We start from the raw sequence: 20,998 nt of genomic DNA, 5'->3' as shown, positions 1-20,998 counted from the left end.
CTATATGCCAAGCACTGGGCTTGATTCTGGATACACAATGGTGAATGAGATATACATTACCCTGCTTCCTGAAGCTTCCAGTCCCATGGTCAAGACAGACAAGATAAATAATTACCAACTGTAAAAAGGTTATAAAAGAAAAGGAACTCTGGTAGGGAATATCTGGGGTGAAGGAGATGGACGAGGAAGACCTCTATGAAGAGATGACATTTAAATGGAATGCATGATAAAGTGGGGTAGGGGTGAGGTATTGCTTTTGGTTGCTACCATCTATTTGAGCTATAGGTCTGAGCTAAATTTTTAAATATATTATCTAGCATCTCTATAATATGATGTCCACATTACAGATGAGCAAACCTAGGCCTTAGTTACCAAGGTGACAAAGCTAGTAATAAGGGGAAGAGGGGAGAGGGACATAATCCTGGGTCTGACTCCAGAGTTCATAGCCTTTGAAACTCTAATTCCATTTCCAGAAAAACTATCATAAAGGAATAACTAGAGATTCAAATACAAATTTAGGTAAAAGGATGATTCTCTCAACTCATTGTTTTTCAGATTCCCACTAGTCTTTGATTTGGGGGATGAGGAGGGATTTCAGATGAAGTTATAGTTTCATTTAATCACACTCCTTATCTTCCAAACAGATAACCCCAGAGATTTATGGCCTATTGGTCATCACCAGCTTATATCTTAACCCAGCAATCTTATTTTAATATTTCTTTGTTAAATTTCCTGTAAATACTCCAACTTCTTAAATTCTTTTTGAATTTATCATAACATCTTACTGGCTCTCTCATTAGGGTTAATGAGTTAAAGAAAATCTTTTACATGTGTTAATTTTATATTTGCTGGAGAGTCATGATTTTATTTTTTGAAAATTATACTTTAACATGGAGGATAAAGAGTCTGTCTTCATTACTCAGTTTTATTGTGTTTTATTGATGCTCAGTAAAATGGGATTATTTGTAATTTGCTATGAGTATTTATTCCTATTACTTGATTTATAATTCACTGTGTACATTTATGTCTGTTAAACCTCCATAGAGGAGGTTTTATTCTTTTAAGTTAGTGCTTTTACAAGGAAATCCTCAAAGATTTTCAGTTAGGTGAAATATCCAAATTTGATGGACCCAATTAACATTGGCAGTCAGGACCCTAATGCCCAGAATAAACAAAGTAAGCAGAGGCCAATTTGGTGCTACAGCTAAAATAAAGTTGACATCATCATAGATCCTTCTGTACCTGATTTCCTCCTTTGCCTCATTCTCCTTTTATCCTCCGGTATATACTTCGCAAGGTATGTTGAGACAGGTATTTTAAAGAGCAATTAAGTTGGCCAGTACTTCATATCTGTTCGCATGCCTTTTTTATTTGCCATTCAGTAAGGTGAATGGATACCCAATTGCTAACAACATTATTTATGCTTGGGTTCTATACCTACAGTGTTCCACTGATTTAAAAGAATGTAGATTCCAATTTGACAAGCAGTGTTCATTAATGGATTTTTCCATTTCTTTCAGTGGAAGTTAATGACACATAGTTAAGATTGCTTTGAATTTTGAGGAAACTCTTTGATACAAATAAAGTGGACTGAAAACGAAGCATTCACTTACTGATCACATCTCATTTGTCTACATTCCGTTAATTCTATATAGTGCCATGCTCATTGACTTAAGGTGTTTTTGCGTTTGTTATGCTAATGTGCTGTGGAAATAACACCTTTAAAATTTTCCAGCTCAAAGTATCCTACATAACAGTTGAAAGTGATAACTTGAGCTTTGAGGGAGGGGAGTACTGTATCAACACCAACAGTACTTTTGAGTTTTGTAAAAACAACAACAACAACAAAGTAGTTGAAATGTAAATGTTCCAACTTTGCCTGATCATTGTGTCAGGTGATTTCCATTACTGATAGCTGTTATGTATAAGCCAGTTAGTCATCTCTCCACAATTAGGGACCAGGGAATTGCCACGTTACTGAAAAAGAAACTAGAAGCTTCCTTTGTGTTTTATGTTTACTTGGCTGTAGACAAGTTAAACCATTGTTAGGTCCTGGATGTTAAAGTTTCAAATAAGTCTCAAGACTTCTCATTGTGTCCTGAAACTTTAAACTTTTCTAAAGCAGTTATCTTGCTTTGACACTAACTGGTGAAGTGATGTTTGGCAAGTCAGTTAACCTCTGCCTTCTAGGTTTCCTTATCTTGAAGGGGTGGCTTTTGAAGTAGGTGACTGGGAAGATTTCTTTTTAGTAAGCATTTCTGAGTCTTTAACTTGGGCCTTTGTCTAATGATATCCAGAGATTTACAGGCTATAACTAATTTGTGGATTTTGTTTTAAAATAATGATACTCTACATTAGTGTTTACAGTTTACATATTACTCCCAGAAACAGGTTTGTCCCTTCATAACTAACAGCTTGTGGTGCATAGTAAGTGCCTAGTATACATGTTTGTTGTGAATTAATTAATTCATTCTACTACAAATGTTTAAACCTTCCTAGTTCAGGTTTGTGTTTTTCCAAGTATTAGAATAATAATAGATGAGAAAAACATTTGGCCTTTCCTCATTTTTTTAACGGAAATGAGTTAATCGTGTCCATTATAATAGAAGGTAAATATTTTCTTAAGTGATTTGCAATAGGTAAAATGTGGAAAGAGCACTGGATTTGGAGATAGAAGAACTTGTTTCTAGTCTGGTTCTGCAACTCAGTTGGGCAAGTCATATCTCTTATCTGTAAAGTGGGAATAATACCTCACAGAGTTGTGATGTATAGCACTTCATCATCTGTGAAGTGCTTTACAAATGTGAGATAGTCTCATTCTTTGATTAACTTATACAACTCTACATGCTAGATTTAGATCTCTTAATTCTTTTTCCCCAGGATTGAAATGGAAAACTGGAAAAGTTGTTGAATTTATGCTCACAAAACCAAGTCGAAAAGCCAGCGCAGCTATGACAAGGTTGAAGTTCATCCATCAGAAGTGAAACGGAAGGGTCAACCTTCCTAATCATTTTGATCACCAGGATAATGATGACTGACCAATTAGACTAGTCATTGATATCTAGCATAAAGATGGCCATAACAGATGTGATCATCCCCACTACAGATAATTTAATGGAAAACAACAACCATTAATAACACATGACTGGAAGTAAAGAAACCTGGATTTAGACTGCTGCCAATGACAAGGAATATGATCTAAAGTTAATTACTCAATCTTTCTGAGCCTTAGTTTCCACTTCTGTGAAATTGTGGTTGGGAGTAAATGACTTTCATGTTTCTTGTTTGGCATCATTGCTGATTCCTCTTCCAGCCATGCCTTCAAGTGATGGAGCTGAGGTAGGTATTTTCTTTTTGTTACATTTCTATGTCTTCTCAAATTTATCTGGAATGGCATTTTAAACTATTCTTTATTTTATGCTTACCAATCATTGCATTTTAGGTTAGTCAAAACATCAGTCTTGGCTTTTATGATTTGAAGTTTGGAGAGGATGTTTCCAAAGGAAATTTAAAGAGACTAATAATTAAATTTATCTGTTCACAATTCAGAGAATAAATTAAGCAGGCTCTTTTAACAGCAAAAATGATTTCCTCAACGTAGTCCAAATTAATAAAACAAAATGATTGTAATGTAAGATTATGTATACTTAAATCATAAAATGGGACTTCTGATTTTATTAAATCAGATCAAATAAGGTTTTTATTCCATAGCACATTATCACTCAAGCTTAAAAATATTTTGAAGGTAAGTAAAACAATATTCTAAGCTCATTTTTACAGAGAGAAATTCTTCTCAGGAGAACTAAACAAGTATGTTACATTCTGACATTAAGACTGGTAAGGCTGGTAAACTGTCTTCCAAGGAAACTAGATAAAGTGGTCTCCCTTGAGACATGTAAATGTGAATCAACCTGGTGAGGCAATTCATGAATCAACCTTAAATAACTAAAATGAATCAAGACCTCTTTATAATATCACATACCTTGTCACCATTTATTCATTTACCTGTCAACCTTATTTGGATGTTATAAAGGCCAACTAACTAAGAAGTGAAAACTCAGAGAAATGCCTGAGGACTGTAAAATTTTCTTGAGGTAGGATCAAGCAGGATGGGGGCTAAGCACTGGGTCTCTGCAGCTGGCAACCCTTTGCTGCTTTGTTAGTGTCTACTATATTGGGTACATTGTTACTGGTACAAAATCAGGGTTCTGTGCAGCGAAGAGGAGGAAATGGCTGTTGGTTAGGAAACAAACACTGTCTTCCACAAGTACTATCCATCACACTCATATCTGTTTGATTTCCTCTGAGTAAGTATCTTTTCAATCATTATTTCCAACTTTTACTCCCTTTCTTTTAAGCTATGGAGCTGCTAGAAAAGAAAAAAGAAATCCATGCAAAATAGAAAAACAAAAAAAGCAATGTCTTTCACTTGAATTACTGAGGTAACCGCCATGGAGTCACAGAACTCTGAAGAGCAGTTTGTAATCCACTCAAGTCTGCCAGTTTTTTTAAAAATCGTGACATCTGAAAATAAAGACATAATTTGGGGCTAGTTTGGCAGGCACAAAAATGACCTGTCAACTCACTTGTTTATATCTGGTAGATGTTCTTTAACCCAGCTCCTGTTTACCTATATACCAGATTAACCAAAATTTTCCCTTCTGTCAGTAAAACTTGCCCATTGAAGCCCATAGTGCTGGAGACTCAAGGCTAGGGAGGCTATTCTCTAGTATACTCTACATGTCCCTCTCTCAGTTGAGTAGTACACTTACCAAGACTCGGTTGTGCTTTTCTAAGCTGTTCATAATCGTTGGACTTGTTACTGCAATAATGTAATTTGAATATTATATAACCAAAGAACTGTGAATGCAAAAATAAAAATGCTATCTTGTGAGAACGGTGTTGGCAAAAATTAACTCAAAATGGATCATTTGACCTAAAGCTAAAACTATAAAACATCTAGAAGACAACATAGGAGACAATCTTTGAAACCTTGGCTTAAGCTAAAATTTCTTAGATGGAACACAAAAAGCACAAACTATAAAAGAAAAAAAGCAATACATTGAACTTCATTGAAATGAAAACATTTTGATCTTTGAAAGAAGATGAAAAGAAAAGCTTGAACTGGGAGAAAATATTTGCAACACTTAAACTTGATAAAAGACATATCCACAATAATAAAGAATAAGAACTCTTACAATTCAATAAGATTATTCAATATTTATTATATGTAAAAAAAATAATAAACAGCCCAATTTAATAATGATCGAAAGGGTTGAACAAATAAGTAATGGTTGGTGGATGTTAAGAGCCAGGTTTCTCTCTGTTGAAGAGGGAAGTTACAGATGAGCAAGAAGAGAAGGCTAGAATGAACTAGCCTTCTGTGATACTGGATTAGAGTCTGAGACATCTTATGCATCCACTTAATACATACACAAATGGATAGATACAGAAACAATTATAGATCTGTATGTGGTTAGTACACACAATAACCTAGTTCTGTCTAAGAGGGCATAGGGGATTTCAAGTACAGCTGGGCCTCATGGGAACAGGAAAGTAGTCTCTATAATCCGGCCTCCTGAGAACTCATCAGGCAGCTTCTCTCTCTCCTCTGATGCTCTCTGTGGTCACATGGTGTCTTGGTTATCTCACCTAATGCTGCTACATTTTCCAGTTTTTCTTGCAACTGACTTTTCTGCTTATGAAGCTGCATGCACATGGTTGCAAATGGCCACCACCTTAAAAGTCCACATTAACTAATCACTCAGTGCCCACCACCATCTAACTGACTTAATCTCTATGTCTCTTAGATTTAGTTCTTTGGAGAGGATATCATTGAGCCAGCTTGGGTCACCTGTGTCTGCGGAGCAAGGTTACTTGTGTAAACATGGCTGCTGGGCAAGCAGCTTCATAGGTGTGCGACCTGGGCAGTCACATGGGGTCCTGGGGTCAGAAGGGCTCTCCACACTCACTTTAATGTTCCACTGTCACTATCATGAAATTCTTAATTTTCAAATGAGGGCCCCATAAATGATGTAGCCAGTTCTGTCGCTGGGCTCAGCTGTGGGGCAAGATTTGGTGGTGTGAGTAGATTCTCTTATAAGGAGATACTGGCGATAGGAAAATTTGGTGTATTTAGAGTCTTGATTTTCAAAACTAGGCTTCTCCCTTCTTTGAACTCACATCCCTGCTTAGTGCCTCATTCATCTTAACAGAAAATATTGGCTCCTAATAGGTACTATTCTGTGCTAGGCACTGAAACACTCAGTGAACAAGACAGATTTAGTTCTTTGTCGTGGAACATAGTGTCAAGCCAAGTTTACCCCAGTCCTAGAGTTACTGCCTTGTTCAGTTCTTTCTTAAGGAACCGGCATTTTGTTATGACCCTTCTATCCTGAAGCTTCCTGTCTGCTCTAGTCATAACTCGGGCAAGTGTAACTGAAAGGCACGCCTGGGACCTTAGTGGCAGAGACTGGTAGGGAAAAGAAGCCAGTAATAAGATTTGTAGATTTGCCAGGCTGAAGGTTCCTTTATTGCCGCACTTCAAGCACACTCAGTCCCAACAGACTGATAGTTGGCAGCCTAATATGGCAAGTTCAAAGGGCATAGTAAGCTTGCTTCCAGCTGTCATTAATATCCAAGTTAGTCTTATCTGATAGGAAGTGGGAGTGCAAGGCATCAGGGAGTAGTAAAACTCAGATGGGTAGCAACATTGTGGTTTTAAGTCCTGGATTTATTTGGTAGCAAGATCCTTAGCTAGCAGCTGGGACTATAAGGAAACAAGACCTTCCTAGTGGAAAATGCTGGAAGAAGTAGGGAGGAGGTATGACAGTCAAGTATATAGATGCTTAGATATTAATAAAGATCAAATAAGGAAGGCAATGCAGAATACATCTTAGAAGGCCTTAAGAGAAGGCTGAGATCCCTGGACTCCCCTCAAATCATGGTCAACACAACACCATGACTATTTTTAGATCCAACCAGCTGCTGATGCCTCCTCATATTGCTCAGAAGTGGCTCAGGGACCAAGTGCGGCTGAGTCCACAGGTTGAAGATATCAGAATCTACAACTGATCGAATTTGCTTAAATGCATAAATTTGTGAATATTGTTAGCTCTGCAGTTATTCATTGCTTAAAGTTAATCACTTTTTCAGGTACTCATCTACTTTGTGGTATACTTCCCTTATAGAGCATCCTTTATGATGTTTCCTGCAATAAAGCCAGTTTGCTATGGCAGAAATTGCTAACCCTTCTTCCTATTAGGAAGAGAACACCTGAATTTGGCTGATCACATGACTGCCCAACTTTATTTCTCAGCATCCCAGGCAGCAAGATGTGGCCTATAGAAGACTAAGTTTTGCCAGTGTGATGTGACTGGAAATGATGTGTGCAACTTCAGCATCATTTCCTTAAGAATAAAGCTGCTTGCTTGGGACTCCTACTTTCCTTCTTTCCACTGGCTGGATAATGGCTACAACTGTAGCAGTGTCCTTGATGTGAAGAGTGGCAGAAATAGCAATCTGGGTCCCAGGATGATCTCACCAAATTGAGCCCACCCACCAATTTGGGACTGTTAAGTGAGAGAAAAACAACCACTTTTTAACCCACTGTTTTTGGGGTCTCTTTATTATAATGGGGTAGCCTATACTCTAATTCACCCATTTGTTGAGGACTACTTTGTACCAGGCTTTAGGTACCAATGCTCTAAGCATTTGTACCTATTATCTCATTCAGTTCTCTCGACCACACTATCAAGACAGTACTAATATCCCTATTTTATAGGTTGCTAAATTGAGGTTCAGAGAAGTTAAGCAACGTACTCAAGATTCCATAGCTACTAAACGGCAGAAGGATTCAGATTCAGGGTTGTTTGACTACATAGTCCTTGCTGTATCTCCCACATTTTGCTACTGAGCCTTCCAAGATTTTTGTTTCCTCTGCTAGTGTGGCCTTCTAGAAATGTCAGTTGCAGATAGTAAAACATTCCCCTCCCCATATCCCACTTTCTTCATCAAGAAAAAGCAGAGAGTTTAATACACATTATTATTAAAGGTAATAAAACAAGTGGGATGGGCCATTTCCAGTTATCTTGTTTACCCCTTTGATTCTATCTGCAGCTTCTTCTTGTAACATTATTAATGAGGTTATAACTCTGTGTACCCAAGGAGTCATTTTCTGTGATAAGTTTCCTTTTCTGATATATAACTGAAGGGAAGCTCTGAGACTATTAGAAGAATTAACCTTTCAACTATATAAGATTCTTATTGCTTGTATATATTTTTTAATTACAGGAGAATGTCATCAGTAGATATAAGTATAGTCTCTATTTACATGAGCAACATAGTGGTGGGTATACAGTATTGCTTTTTTTATCTGGGGAAGCCTCAGTAGCAGGAAGGGTACGAGTTAGGTAGAACTGAACTCTAGCAAAGTCTTACTTTACGATTGAAAAGCAGGAAGTACTGAGATTAAAAACACACCAATATCTTCAGGAGACAGTTGTGAGTGTGTGGTATTGGGAGAGAGGATGTGGTCTAAGTCATATAAATAACAAATATTTGAGTTCACTAATTGTCAGGCACTACAGGCATACCTCATTTTATTGCACTTCACTTTATCGTGCTTCACAGGTATTGTGTTTTTTACAAGTCAAAGATTTGTGGCAACCTTGTGTCAAGGAAGTCTATAAGCTCCATTTTTCCAACAGCATTTGCTCACTTTGTGTCCCTGTGTCACATTTTGGTAATTCTTACACCATTCCAAACTTTTCATTATTCTTATATTTGTTATGGCGATCTGTGATCAGTGGTCTTTTTTTTTTTTTTTTGTCTGCGTTGGGTCTTTGTTGCTGCACATGGGCTTTCTCTAGGTGCGACGAGCGGGGGCTACTCTTCATTGTGGTGCGCGGGCTTCTTGTTGCAGAGCATGGACTCTAGGCGTGCGGGCTTCAGTAGTTGTAGCATGCGGGCTTCAGTAGTTGTGGCATGAGGGCTCCGTAGTTGTGGCTCACGGGCTCTAGAGTGCAGGCTCAGTAGTTGTGGCACATGGACTTAATTGCCCCTAGACATGTGGGAATCTTCCTGGACCAGGGATCAAACCCGTGTCCCCTGCGTTGGCAGGCGGATTCTTAACCATTGCGCCACCAGTGAAGTCCCAATCAGTGATCTTTGATGTTACTATTGTAATTGTTTTGGCGCACCATGAACCATGACCATATAGGACAGAGAACTTAATCCATAGATGTTGTGTGTTCTGTCCGCTCCATTGACTGACTGTTCCCTCATGTTTCAATCTCTCTCTCTCTCCCCCTTCGGGCCTCCCTATTCCCTAAGACACATCAGTATTGAAATTAGGCCAATTAATAGTCCTACAGTATCCTCTAAGTGTTCAAATGAAAGTAAGAGTTATACACCTTTCACTTTAAATCAGAAGCTAGAAATGATTAAGCTTAGTGAGAAAGCCGAGATAGGCCAAAAACTAGGCCTCTTGTACCAAACAGTTAACCAAGTTGTGAATGCAAAGGAGATGTTTTCAAAGGAAATTGAAAATGCTACTCCAGTGAACACATGAATGATAAGAAAATGAAACAGCCTTATTGCCCATATGGAGAAAGTTTTAGCGTTCTGGATAGAAGATCAAACCAATCACAGCATTCCCCTTAAGCCAAAGCCTAATCCAGAGCAAGCAAGGCCCTAACTCCCTTCAAGTCTATGAAGGCTGAGAGAGGTGAGGAAACTGAAGAAGCTAGCAGAGACTGGTTCATGAGGTTTAAGGAAAGAAGTCATCTCCATAACATAAAAATGCAAGGTAAAGCAGATAGTGCTGATGTAGAAGCCACAGCAAGTTATCCAGAGGATCTAGTTAAGATAATTAATGAAGGTAGCTACATTAAGCAACAGATTTTCAGTGTAGAGGAAACAGCCTTCCATTGAGGACAGTGCCATCTCAAACTTTCATAGAGAAGTCAATGCTTTGCTTTAGAGCATCAAAAGACAGGCTAATGCAGCTGGTGACTTGAAGTTGAAGCCAATGTTCATTTACCATTCTGAAAATCCTAGAGACCTTAAGAATTATGCAAAATCTACTTTGCCTGTGCTCTATCAATGGAATAACAGAGCCTGGATGACAGCACATCTGTTTAAGACACAGTTTACTAAATATTCTCAGCTCACCGTTGAGACCTACTGCTCAGGAAAAAAAATTTCTTTTAAAATACGACTGCTCATCGACAGTGCACCTCGTCACCCAAGAGCTCTGATGGAGATGTACAATGAGATTTACGTTGTTTTCATGCCGGCTAACACAACATCCATCTTGCGGCCTATGGATCAAGGAGTCATTTCGACTTTCAAGCCTTATGATTTAAGAAATACATTTTGTAAGGCTATAGCTGCCTTCACAGATAGTGATTCCTCTGATGGATTTGGGCAAAGTAACTTGAAAACTTTCTGCAAAGCGTTCACCATTCTAGATACCATTAAGAACATTCGTGATTCATGGGAAGAGGTCAAAATATCAGCACGAACAGGAGTTTGGAAGAAGTTGATTTCAACCCTCATGGATGACTCTGAGGGATTCAAGACTTCAGTGGAGGAAGTAACTGCAGATGTGGTGGAAATAGCAGGAGAACTAGGATTAGAAGTGGAACCTGAAGATGTGACTGAATTGCTGCAATCTCATGCTAAATCTTGAACGGATGAGGAGTTGCTTCTTAAGGATGAACACAGAAAAGTGATTTCTTGAGATGGAATCTACTCCTGGTGAAAATGCTGTGAAGATTGTTGAAATGACAGTAAAGGATTTAGAATATTACATCAATTTAGTTGATAAAGCAGCAGCAGGATTTGAGAGGATTGACCTCAATTTTGAAAGAAGTTCTATTGTGGGTAAAATTTTACCAAACAGCATTGTATGCTACAGACAAATCGTTGGTGAAAGGAAGAATCAACCCATGTGGCAGATGTCATTGCCGTCTTATTTTAAGAAACTGCCACAACCTCCCCAGCCTTCAGCAACCACCACCCTGATCAGTCAGCCGCCGTCAACATCGAGGCAAGACCCTCCACCAGCAAAAAGATTAGGACTCACTGAAGCCTCAGATGATGGTTAGCATTTTTTGGCAATAAAGTATTTTTTATATATGTCCATTTTTTTAGACCTAATGCTATTACACACTTAATAGATTACAATATAGTATAAACATAACTTTTATATGCACTGGAAAACCAAAAAATTAGTGTGACTCTCTTTATAGCAATATTCACTTTGTTGAGGTGGTCTGGAACCGAACCTACAGTATCCCCGAAGTACGCCTGTATACCTGGCAACAGGGATACAAAGATAAATAAGACACAGGCTTCATATACATGGTATTTTGCTTTTGCTTTTTAATTCATTTGAGTTATTATAGGTTTATTTCTTGGGTTTTCTGTATTGTAGCCTATAGAAAATAAAATTTGCTTTTTAAAAAAAAGAATTTCAAGAGATAATGATGTTCAGACCTAGAACTAGTTCATCCGTCATTGGTATCATCACTAACCAAAACTACAATTTCTCATTGGATGATTCAGAAGAAATAATAAAAAGGGTCATAGGATCAGGAGAAAGGGACAAATGGAACTTGAAGTGTTTGGGGTCAGGAGACAGGGTTTTGCTTCAGACTCTAGAATGAAATAGAATCTGAAATAGATTTTCTGAGTTGAAAAATCTGGGTTAGAACCTTGGCCTTGCTCTATAACTTCAGGCAAACTACTTCAATGTTCAACACATTTATTGGAAACTGACTATGCGTCAAACACTGAACTAGGTGTATATGGTAGTGAACATCATAGACAAAGTTCCTGTCCTCATGTCAGTTTAGTGGTACATATTTGAGGAAATAAAGCCCATAAGGGAATAGACAAGTACTGTTTTAGAAAGCGTGGTCAGGAAAAACGTCTCTGAGAAGGTGTCATTTGAGCTGAGACTTAAATGAAGCAAAGATATTATCTCCTCTGAGCTTTAGTTTTCTCATCTGTAAAATGAAAAATAATAAAGGTCTACCTTATGGGGTTGTTAAAAATAGAATGAGATAGTATATGGGGTTAGTAAACCATAGTGACTAATCAAAAGTGAGGTATTATTACTTCTACTGTTACTCTCATGTTTCTCTTTGAAAATAATGTTCCAGGCATTTTCAGAGGTTGGGAGGGAGAAAGGGGCAGATTTCAGAAAATGTTAAAGAGCATAAAAAAAGAAGTTTAACCTACTTCATAACTTAGTATCATGCATCTGTGGTACTTATTCATCCTTTTTTATAATCCAGTCTTTAAATCACAATTCTGTAACAATTCATTTTTTGAAAGTAACATTTTTTCCCAAATTTAAAAGTAATCTTTATTGAAGTATACTTTACATACAATAAAATGCACCTATTATATGCATACAATTCAATGCATTTTGAGAAATGAATGCAACTATGTAGTAAGTACCACAAACAAAATATAGAACATTTCTATCATCCTTTGTGTCCTTTCCCTTTTAATCCTTTCCACACTTAATCCCAGGCAACTACTAATCTGTTTTCTGTCACTACAGATTAGTTTGCCTGTTCTAAATTTTATATAAATGGAAGCATGCAGTGTGAAATTTTTGAGTCTGTTTTGTTTTGTTTTGTTTTTTTACTCAGCATGTTTTCAAGATTCATCTATATTGTTGCATGCATCTGAAATTTGTTTCATTTTATTGCTGAGTAGTATTCCATGGCATGGATTTAGAGCAATTTGTTTATCTAGTCACCTGTTGATGGACATTTGGATTGTTTCTAGTTGTGGGCTTTTGTTAACAAAACTGCTATGAATACTCATGTAAAGGCTCTGTGTGGATCTGTTTTCATTTCTCTTTGGTAAATATGTAGAAGTAGGGTTACTAGGTTGTATGTGTTTAACATTATAGGAAACTGCCAAATTGTTTTCCAAAGTGGTTGTGCCATTTAAAATTCCCACAAGCAATATACGAGTGCTCCAGTTGCTCTGTATTTTCACCAACACTTTGTATTATCAGTCTTTCTAATTTAAGCCATTCTAGTAGGTGTGAAGTGGCATCTCATTGTGGTTTCATTTTACATACCTATGATGACTAATGATGTTGAACTTTTTTTCATTTGCCTATTGGTTATTAATATATTTTATTTTGTGAGGTACTTATTTAAATCTTTTGCCCATTAAAATTTTTTTTTTCTTCTTATTTTTTGCTGTAAGACTGCTTTATATTTTTTGGATACAAGTCTTTTGTCTGATGTATGTATAGTGAATATTTTCTACCCAATCTTTGGCTTGCTCTTTTGATTTTTTTTTTTATGATCATGTACCAAAGTTGTTTTCTTTTCTTTTTTTTTAAAATGTTTTATTTATTTATTTATTTATTTTTGGCTGTGTTGGGTCTTCGTTTCTGTGCGAGGGCTTTCTCTAGTTGTGGCAAGTGGGGGCCACTCTTCATCGCGGTGTGCGGGCCTCTCACTATCGTGGCCTCTCTTGTTGCGGAGCACAGGCTCCAGATGCGCAGGCTCAGTAATTGTGGCTCACGGGCCCAGCTGCTCCGTGCCATGTGGGATCTTCCCCTTCCCAGGGCTCGAACCCGTGTCCCCTGCATTGGCAGGCAGATTCTCAACCACTGCGCCACCAGGGAAGCCCCTCTTTTGATTTTTTAAGAGAATCTTTTTGAAGAGTAAGATTTTAATATTGACGAAGTCCAATTTATTGATTTTTTCTTTGATGATTAATTTTATTTTTTCTACTTTCTATGAAACATTTATGTACCCCAAGTCCATGAATACTTTCTTCTGTTTTCTTCTAGAAATATATATATATATATAATTTTATATATATACAATATTTGTATATTGACATAGTATCCTGTGGCCTTGCTATACTCACATTTATTTTAATAGCATTTTTTGTAGATTATTTTGGATTTTCTGTGTAAACAATCATGTTTATGAGGGGAAAAAAGTGTTTTATATTTCCAATGTGTATGCTCCTTATTTCTTTTTCTTGACTTATTTTACACTGGCTATATTGAATATAGGTTGTGTGAGTGAACATCCTTCCTTACTCTCAATTACAAGGGAAAAGTGTTCAATCTTTCACCATTAAGTATGATGTTAGCTTTAGATTTTCCATGTATATTACCAATGATTATTTTTTTTATCATGACAGCTCCTGAATTTTGTCAAATGCTTATTCAGCATCTATTATGATGATCATGTGCTTTTGCTACTTTAATTTGGTGAATTACATTGATTAATTTTTGAATATTAAACCAACTTTGCATTTCTAGGACAAATCTCATTGTCTAGATGTATTAACTTTTTTATATGTTGCTAGGTTTGAATTCATAATATTTTATTTCAAATTTTTAACTTTTTTCTTCTTGTAATGCCTATCTGATTTTGGTATCACGATAGTGTGGCCTCATAAAATGAGTTGTGAAGTGTTCCCTTGTTGTTTACTTTCTATATTGTGTGGGATTACCACTTTTCCTTCCTTAAATGCATGCTAGAATTCATCAGTGAAGCTTCTAGCCTTCTGATTGCCCCTTGTGTCCCATTATCACAGTTAGTCTTTTCTAACAATTTCTGACTTGAACTATTCCGGATATTAACTACTTAACCAAAGAGTATTTGCTGATAAATAGATACTGCCTGAGACTGATAGTTAAAAACTAGTCATAACTTGATAAGAAAAATGAGAGTTTAGCTCACTTAACATTATTCCTGTCTTTTCTCCTTTCCTCCATATGTTTGATATTTGTATTATTTTTAGTTCTTCTACTGTACATCTTTATAGCTCTAGTGTATATTCATAACCCTCTATTTCTTGTTCCATTAACTTTCAACAATCTCTTTTAACTCCCATTTTTTTAAGTTCATAGTATGAACGCATCTATTTTATTTTTTACTTTTCATCCTCTTTCCATATCCTACCTCCTGTCAACTAAACTTTAAATTTTTGCTGTCAGGGATGTTGAAATTTGCATTTTGTCTTACAAACACAACTAAGTCTTCTATATTTTGCCATAAGTTAACTCTTAAAGTTGAAAAGCACTAGAGGGTCTTTATATTATTATGATAGTAAAATTTATCCAATGCCAGCCCAATTTACTATGCCAAGATTATATTTTCTTCTTTATAGAGTCAAAGTAAAACTTCTTGCCTTTTTGAAGGAAAATGTTACTAGTTTTAAGGTCAACTGTATACTCTTTGTTACACTTTTATTAACCAGTAGCTTCATTTTAATTTTTTTCTTAGACCATGTGTTTCATGTATTTTTATTTTATTTTGTTTTTCCTGGGTTTCTGTTTACATTTCTTTTCTGCTTGCATTATTTGCCTCTGTCATGTATTAGTTTCCTATTGCTGCTATAACAAATTACCATAAACTTGGTGCCCTATAACAATACACATTTATTATCTTACAGTTCAGTAGGTAAGAAGTTTAAAAGGGGTTGGTAGGGCTGCATTCCTTCTGGATGTTCTAGGAGAGAATTTGTTTTCTTGCCTTTTCCAGTTTCTAGAGACTACATCCACATTTCTATCCTCCTGATCCTGCATTACCCCAACTTCTGTTTCTATTGTAACACCTCCTTCTCTCACTCTGATCCCCTGTCTCCTTCTTCTAAGGACTCTTGTGGTTACATTGGGTCTACCTGGCTAATCCAGGATAGTGCTCTCATTTCAAGATCCTTAATTTAATCACATCTGCAGAGTCCCTATTGCCATGTAAAGTAACATATTCACAGGTTCTGGGGACTAGGATGTGGACATCCTTGGGGAGCCATAGTCATATGTACAATATTTTGCAACTTCTCCATCATACTTTACTTCAGCAAAAAAATAAACCCTTAGGAGTGTCCTGGGGAATCAAGTTTCCTCCAGAATTATTTCCCAGTTAGTTTTTTCCTCCATGCTTTTCCTGGCACTAACCTTAATATAGAACAGGAATTTATATTTTCCAGTCTTATACATCTCCAGATTACTAGACTGTCATCCATCTTGAATATTAGGCAGAAAAAGCCTTTTGAACAAAGATGTATGTGCTTCTTTTCCCATTTCTAGTTCAACTGAAAGTTGTCACCTTCTTGGAGAAACCTACCTGAGGCCTCAAAGAATAGTCAACACATTATAACATCCAGGTTTGTCCTTCCAAGGCTCTGAATGTTGCATTCTTATTAGGTACACTGTCTGAATCCCAAGAATCAACAGACAATTAACTAGCTGTGTGCTACCACGTAATAAAGACTAGCACTTGACTTTTTAGTTACACGCAAAAGCCACTCAGTGTATATCATACACCTGGTCACTGTGCTAATTCCATGTTGGGTGTAACGATGAATATCATGGTTCCATGATGGTTTAATGAGACTCAATCCTGGGATTTTATACGGACAACTGAAAATAGAATTGTTTTTTTCTTTAGGGTTTTCATACTGGTAAAGATGTCAGTTTGGAGCTGCTGGTAGCCATCTTGGTATCATAAGGGGAGAGTCTACCTGAAAGAAAAACCAACAAAGAGAAAAAGTAGAGCTATAAGTTGGAAAGACAGAGAGATGGTGAGTCCCAATGACAACTATCTTTTCCCAGTAAGTAGGTGGCCTTTTCATTTTGTTGATAGTTTCCTATGCTGCACAAAAGCTTTTTAGTTTGATGTAGTCCCATTTGTTTACTTTTGCTTTTGTTTCCTTTGCCTGAGGAGACATATCCAAAAATAATATTGCTAAGACAAATGTCAAAGAACGTAATGCCTGTGTTGTCTTCTAGGAGGTTTATGGTTTCCGGTCTTACATTTAAATATTTAATCCATTTTGAGTTTATTTTTATATATGATATGGGAAAGTAGTCCAGTTTGAATCTTTTGCATGTAGCTGTCCAGTTTTCCAGTTTATTAAAGAGGCTGCCTTCTCCCCATTGTATATTCTTGCCTTCTTTGTCACAGATTAATTGATCCCATAAGATCATTCATTTCTGGGCTCTCTATTCTGTTCCACTGATCTAGTGTCTGTTGTTGTGCCAGTACCATACTGTTTTGATTACTGTAGCTTTGTAGCATAGTTTGAAATCAAGGAGCATGATACCTCCAGCTTTGTTCTTTTTTCTCAAGATTGTTTTTTGTTATTCAGGGTCTTTTGTGTTTCCATACAAATTTTAAAATTATTTGTTCTATTTCTGTGAAAAATGCTATTGGTATTTAGATAGGGATTGCGTTAAATCTGTAGATTGCTTTGAGTAGTATGGTCATTTTAACATATTAATTCTTCCAGTCCATGAACATGCTGTATCTTTCCAGCTGTTTGTGTCATCTTCAATTCCTTTCATCGGTGTCTTACAGTTTTTCAAGTACTGGCCATCTACCTCCTTCGTTGGATTTATTGCTAGGTATTTTATTCCTTTTGAGGAAACTGTAATTGGTAATGTTTCCTTAATTTCTCTTTCTGATAGTTCATTGCTAGTGTATAGAAATGCAACAGATTTCTGTATATCAATGGTATAACATGCAACTTTACTGATTTCATTTATTAGTTATAATAATTTGGGGGTAGCATCTTTAGGATTTTCTATGTATAGTATCATGTCCTCTGCAGACAGTGGTGGTTTTACTTCATTCTTTCCATCGTGGATTCCTTTTATTTCTTTTTCTTGTCTGATTGCTGTGGCTAGGATTTCCAACACTGTGTTGAGTAAAAGTGGCAAAAGTGGGCATCCTTGTATTGTTCCTGATCTTAGAGGAAATGCTTTCATCTTTTCACCATTGATTATGATGTTGGCATGGGTTTGCCGTGTATGGCCTTTATTATGTTGAGGTACGTTCTCTCTATACCTACTTTGATGAGCATTTTTAACATAAATGGATGTTGAATTTTGTCCAAAGCTTTTTCTGTGTCTGTATATATATATACATATATATGTATGTATGTATGTGTGTGTATATATATACACATATATGTATATATACATATATATGTATGTATTGAAAGTTGATGATCTCTTAAGTTCAAATGCATTTAACCACATTCATAGTCCCAACAATGTTTAATATTTTTGATGTCATATTTCACATCTTTTTGTTTTGTGTATCCCTTAACTACTTATTGTGGATATAGATGATTTACTACTTTCGTATTTTAACCTTCTTACTAGCTTTATATGTGGTTCATCTATTACCTTTACTGTATGTTTGCCTTTACCTGCTGGTGCATGGGGCCATGTACCAGTGCTAATAGGCTATAAGGAGGATTTAAAAATGTTGCTTGCCCACACTGTGTCATCATGGTAGAACAAGCTTCTAACAATAGCTGCTGCCAGTGTCTGTCTTCCCAAGGAGGTCCCAGTTAGCCCCTGCCTCTTTAGGAGGCTCTCAAAAATCAGTATGTGGGTCTGATCCAGGCTTCTTTCAAACTACTGCCTCTGTGCTGGGACTTAGAACATGTGAGATTTTGTGCATGCCCTTTAGGAGCAGAGTTTGTGTTTCCTATAGCCCTCAACCTCTCCCGGATATAAGCCCTGCTGGTTTTCAAAGCCAAATGTCCTAGGGGTTTATTTTCCAGGTCAGGACCTCTGGTTGGGGAGCCCAGTGTGGATTTCAGACACCTCACTCTCTGGGGATGACCTCTACAGTTGTGATATTCCTCCCATTTGTGGGTCACTAACCCAAGGATGTAGGTCCTGACTGTGCTGCTTCTCTACCCTTCCTGTCAATCCACTTGTGGTTCCTTCTTCATATCTTTAGTCGTGGGCAATCTTTTCTACTAGTCTTCAGGTCATTCTCATAGATAGTTGCCCTGTAAGTAGTTAGAATTTTCATCTGTCGAAGGAGGTAAGTTCAGGGTGTTTCTACTCCTCCATCTTGGCCCCTTCTAGTAGTCTTAGTTTTCCTCACAAGTTAAAAATAGCTATTTAGGTAAGAAATTTGTGGGGATAGAAATATGTATCAATACTTTACTCATTTGAAAATTCCCCTGAGATAACTTGAAACTCTCATCTAGATCTCTTATATTTGCCGTCTATATTCTCTTTTCTCAAAAGTAGCAGTAGAAAACACAGAATATTGTTCCCTAACGGTAATTTCTGTTAGATGTTTATTTACTCACTTCTCAGAATAAAAGTTTGTAGTGGGAATTGAGTGACTATGACTTTCTAACAGAGGAAAACAAAGTCACCTAAGCTCTTTAAAATTCCCCTTTACTTCACAGTACATTAGTTTTTATTTCTTACACACACACACACACACACACACACACACACACACACACACACACACTACAGAAAGAAACAAAAATACTCCACACAGTGTTTTAATAGTAAGGTTAAATCTATGTCCTTTTACTGGTCAATCCTCTTTCATGTGCATAATTACTTCTAAGGACAAAAAAAAAATCTCATCCCAAACATCTGTATATTTAACATATAATCCTCCTGCTGGATTTACTTTGGATTTAGTTCTCAAAGATAGACTCTAAAGTCTTTAACTGAAGTTTTAAAAAATAGATTTTAGTTACCCAGGCTCTATTCTGAATTCTAAGGAGATGCCTCCTCACTATGTTTTAAATTTTAACAAGAACCATCTCATCTTCCAATATCCACTTTAAAAAATATTTTCCACAGTCTTTCTGACTGTTATCTGCTTACAGAATATTAGAATGGTTTGTCTAATGTTATTTGCAAAAGAGTGACTTCTTGGGACTCTCAGTAACTATACTGTGTTTCCCTCCCCCAAATCCCAGGATAATCCCCTCTGAAGGTCTGATAGACTTTATAGAATTATTATGACATTCAGAGTACTATCAGAGCTCTGAGCCACACAGAGTATTTTTCCAATATTATAATTTATCTGTGATCTTTTTACTGCCACGTCTTCTAAAATACTCAGGAAGACAAAGGCAACATGGCTTGTTCTTGAGTACTTTTTGTTTTGTTCTAGGAAGAAAATTTTTGAATTTGAGAGGTAGATAATGGTACATTCATAGTTTCCACTTTGAAAGTGGAAAGTATCATTTTTTTTCCACCAGTGAGATTGATGGCTTTAGATATGCATAGCTTAGCTGGATCCTTTGTTACTCTCACAGCAATGTGTACCCAATTCCCAGTATTTGGGGGATATATGGGATATCCAGGTGTATTAGCAGGGTAACCATCACACTAGGTTTGATAGAGCTGGGTCTTTGCTCTGAGTTTAGTTCTGAAGCTGCTTCGTAACCCTGCAACCTCTCAGGTCCCTGAATTGATCTGCTTACCAGGAGAGATGGGGTGTGTGAGCAGGCCCATGGAGCAAGCAGAGGAACTCTAGATCGCTCTTATAGAATTACCCTCTGTACGCATGCTTATATGGAGTCATACCTAATCATTAGCAATTTAGTGGGGGATTGCTTTATTCCAGAGCTATCACCTCAGAGCTCAGCACTGGAGAAATAGGATTTTGATGTGGGGGAAGTAGGAAGTATCATTTTGAAGCCCTGGGCATTGCCCAAGTCTGTATAGAAAACTATAAAGGGCAGTGCTGGATGCTATGGAAATCTGGCTTGCAAGGGAATAGGAGAGAGGAGAAAGACACAGAAAAGAAGTAGAAGGGCACAGAATTCAGATAAGTTTTTCTGTCTCAGTTTTGCCAAATGGTGGCTCTGTTTCAGAGCTAACCCTTTAGTAAAGGGTTAAGGAGTAACAAACACTTTGAGTTTATTCTCCTCCCCACTTTGCTTGTTTTGAATGTTTTTTTCTTTGTGGTCACATCTGAGTTTTTCTGACTTCTACATGCACAGAAGCAGTTTCATGCTGAGAGTTGTTACAAAGCAGATCAGTGAATAAAAAATAAGCCAAAATGTTCGCATTTTAGGTCAAAACATTTATACTGCTCTGATGAAGACACGTAGTAATTTTCTCATTATTTAAACGGAACGTATGTCTATAAGACATTCCAAGGAGCAATCTTCCTTGTAGCTACAGATAAAGGATTTCTTTGACTGCTAGCTC

At 36.9% G+C, this 20,998-nt stretch overlaps 1 protein-coding gene across 7 annotated transcripts in view; it reads left to right on the top strand.

The window, feature by feature from the left end:
* LOC309609790 (uncharacterized protein) overlaps positions 1–20,998 on the top strand; it is a 301,740-nt gene that overhangs the window by 108,874 nt on the left and 171,868 nt on the right. For 5 of the 7 annotated variants that reach the window (XR_014233576.1, XR_014233577.1, XR_014233578.1 and 2 more), the window contains 2 exons: positions 2,881–3,339; positions 16,455–16,587. Coding sequence is in view for 3 of the 7 variants with exons in the window: in XM_082351769.1 (XP_082207895.1) it covers positions 2,881–2,984 (104 nt within the window). In the remaining 4 variants the exon portion in view is untranslated. The remainder of the gene's footprint in view (positions 1–2,880; positions 3,340–16,454; positions 16,588–20,998) is intronic. The other 2 variants (XR_014233575.1, XM_082351766.1) reach the window with 1 other exon arrangement.

This window comes from Balaenoptera borealis, assembly GCF_965194805.1.
Source record: "Balaenoptera borealis genome assembly, chromosome: 13".
Lineage (NCBI taxonomy): Eukaryota > Metazoa > Chordata > Mammalia > Artiodactyla > Balaenopteridae > Balaenoptera > Balaenoptera borealis.
The sequence above is the reverse complement of the archived record's forward strand: the minus strand, read 5'-3'. Positions and strand labels throughout refer to the sequence as shown.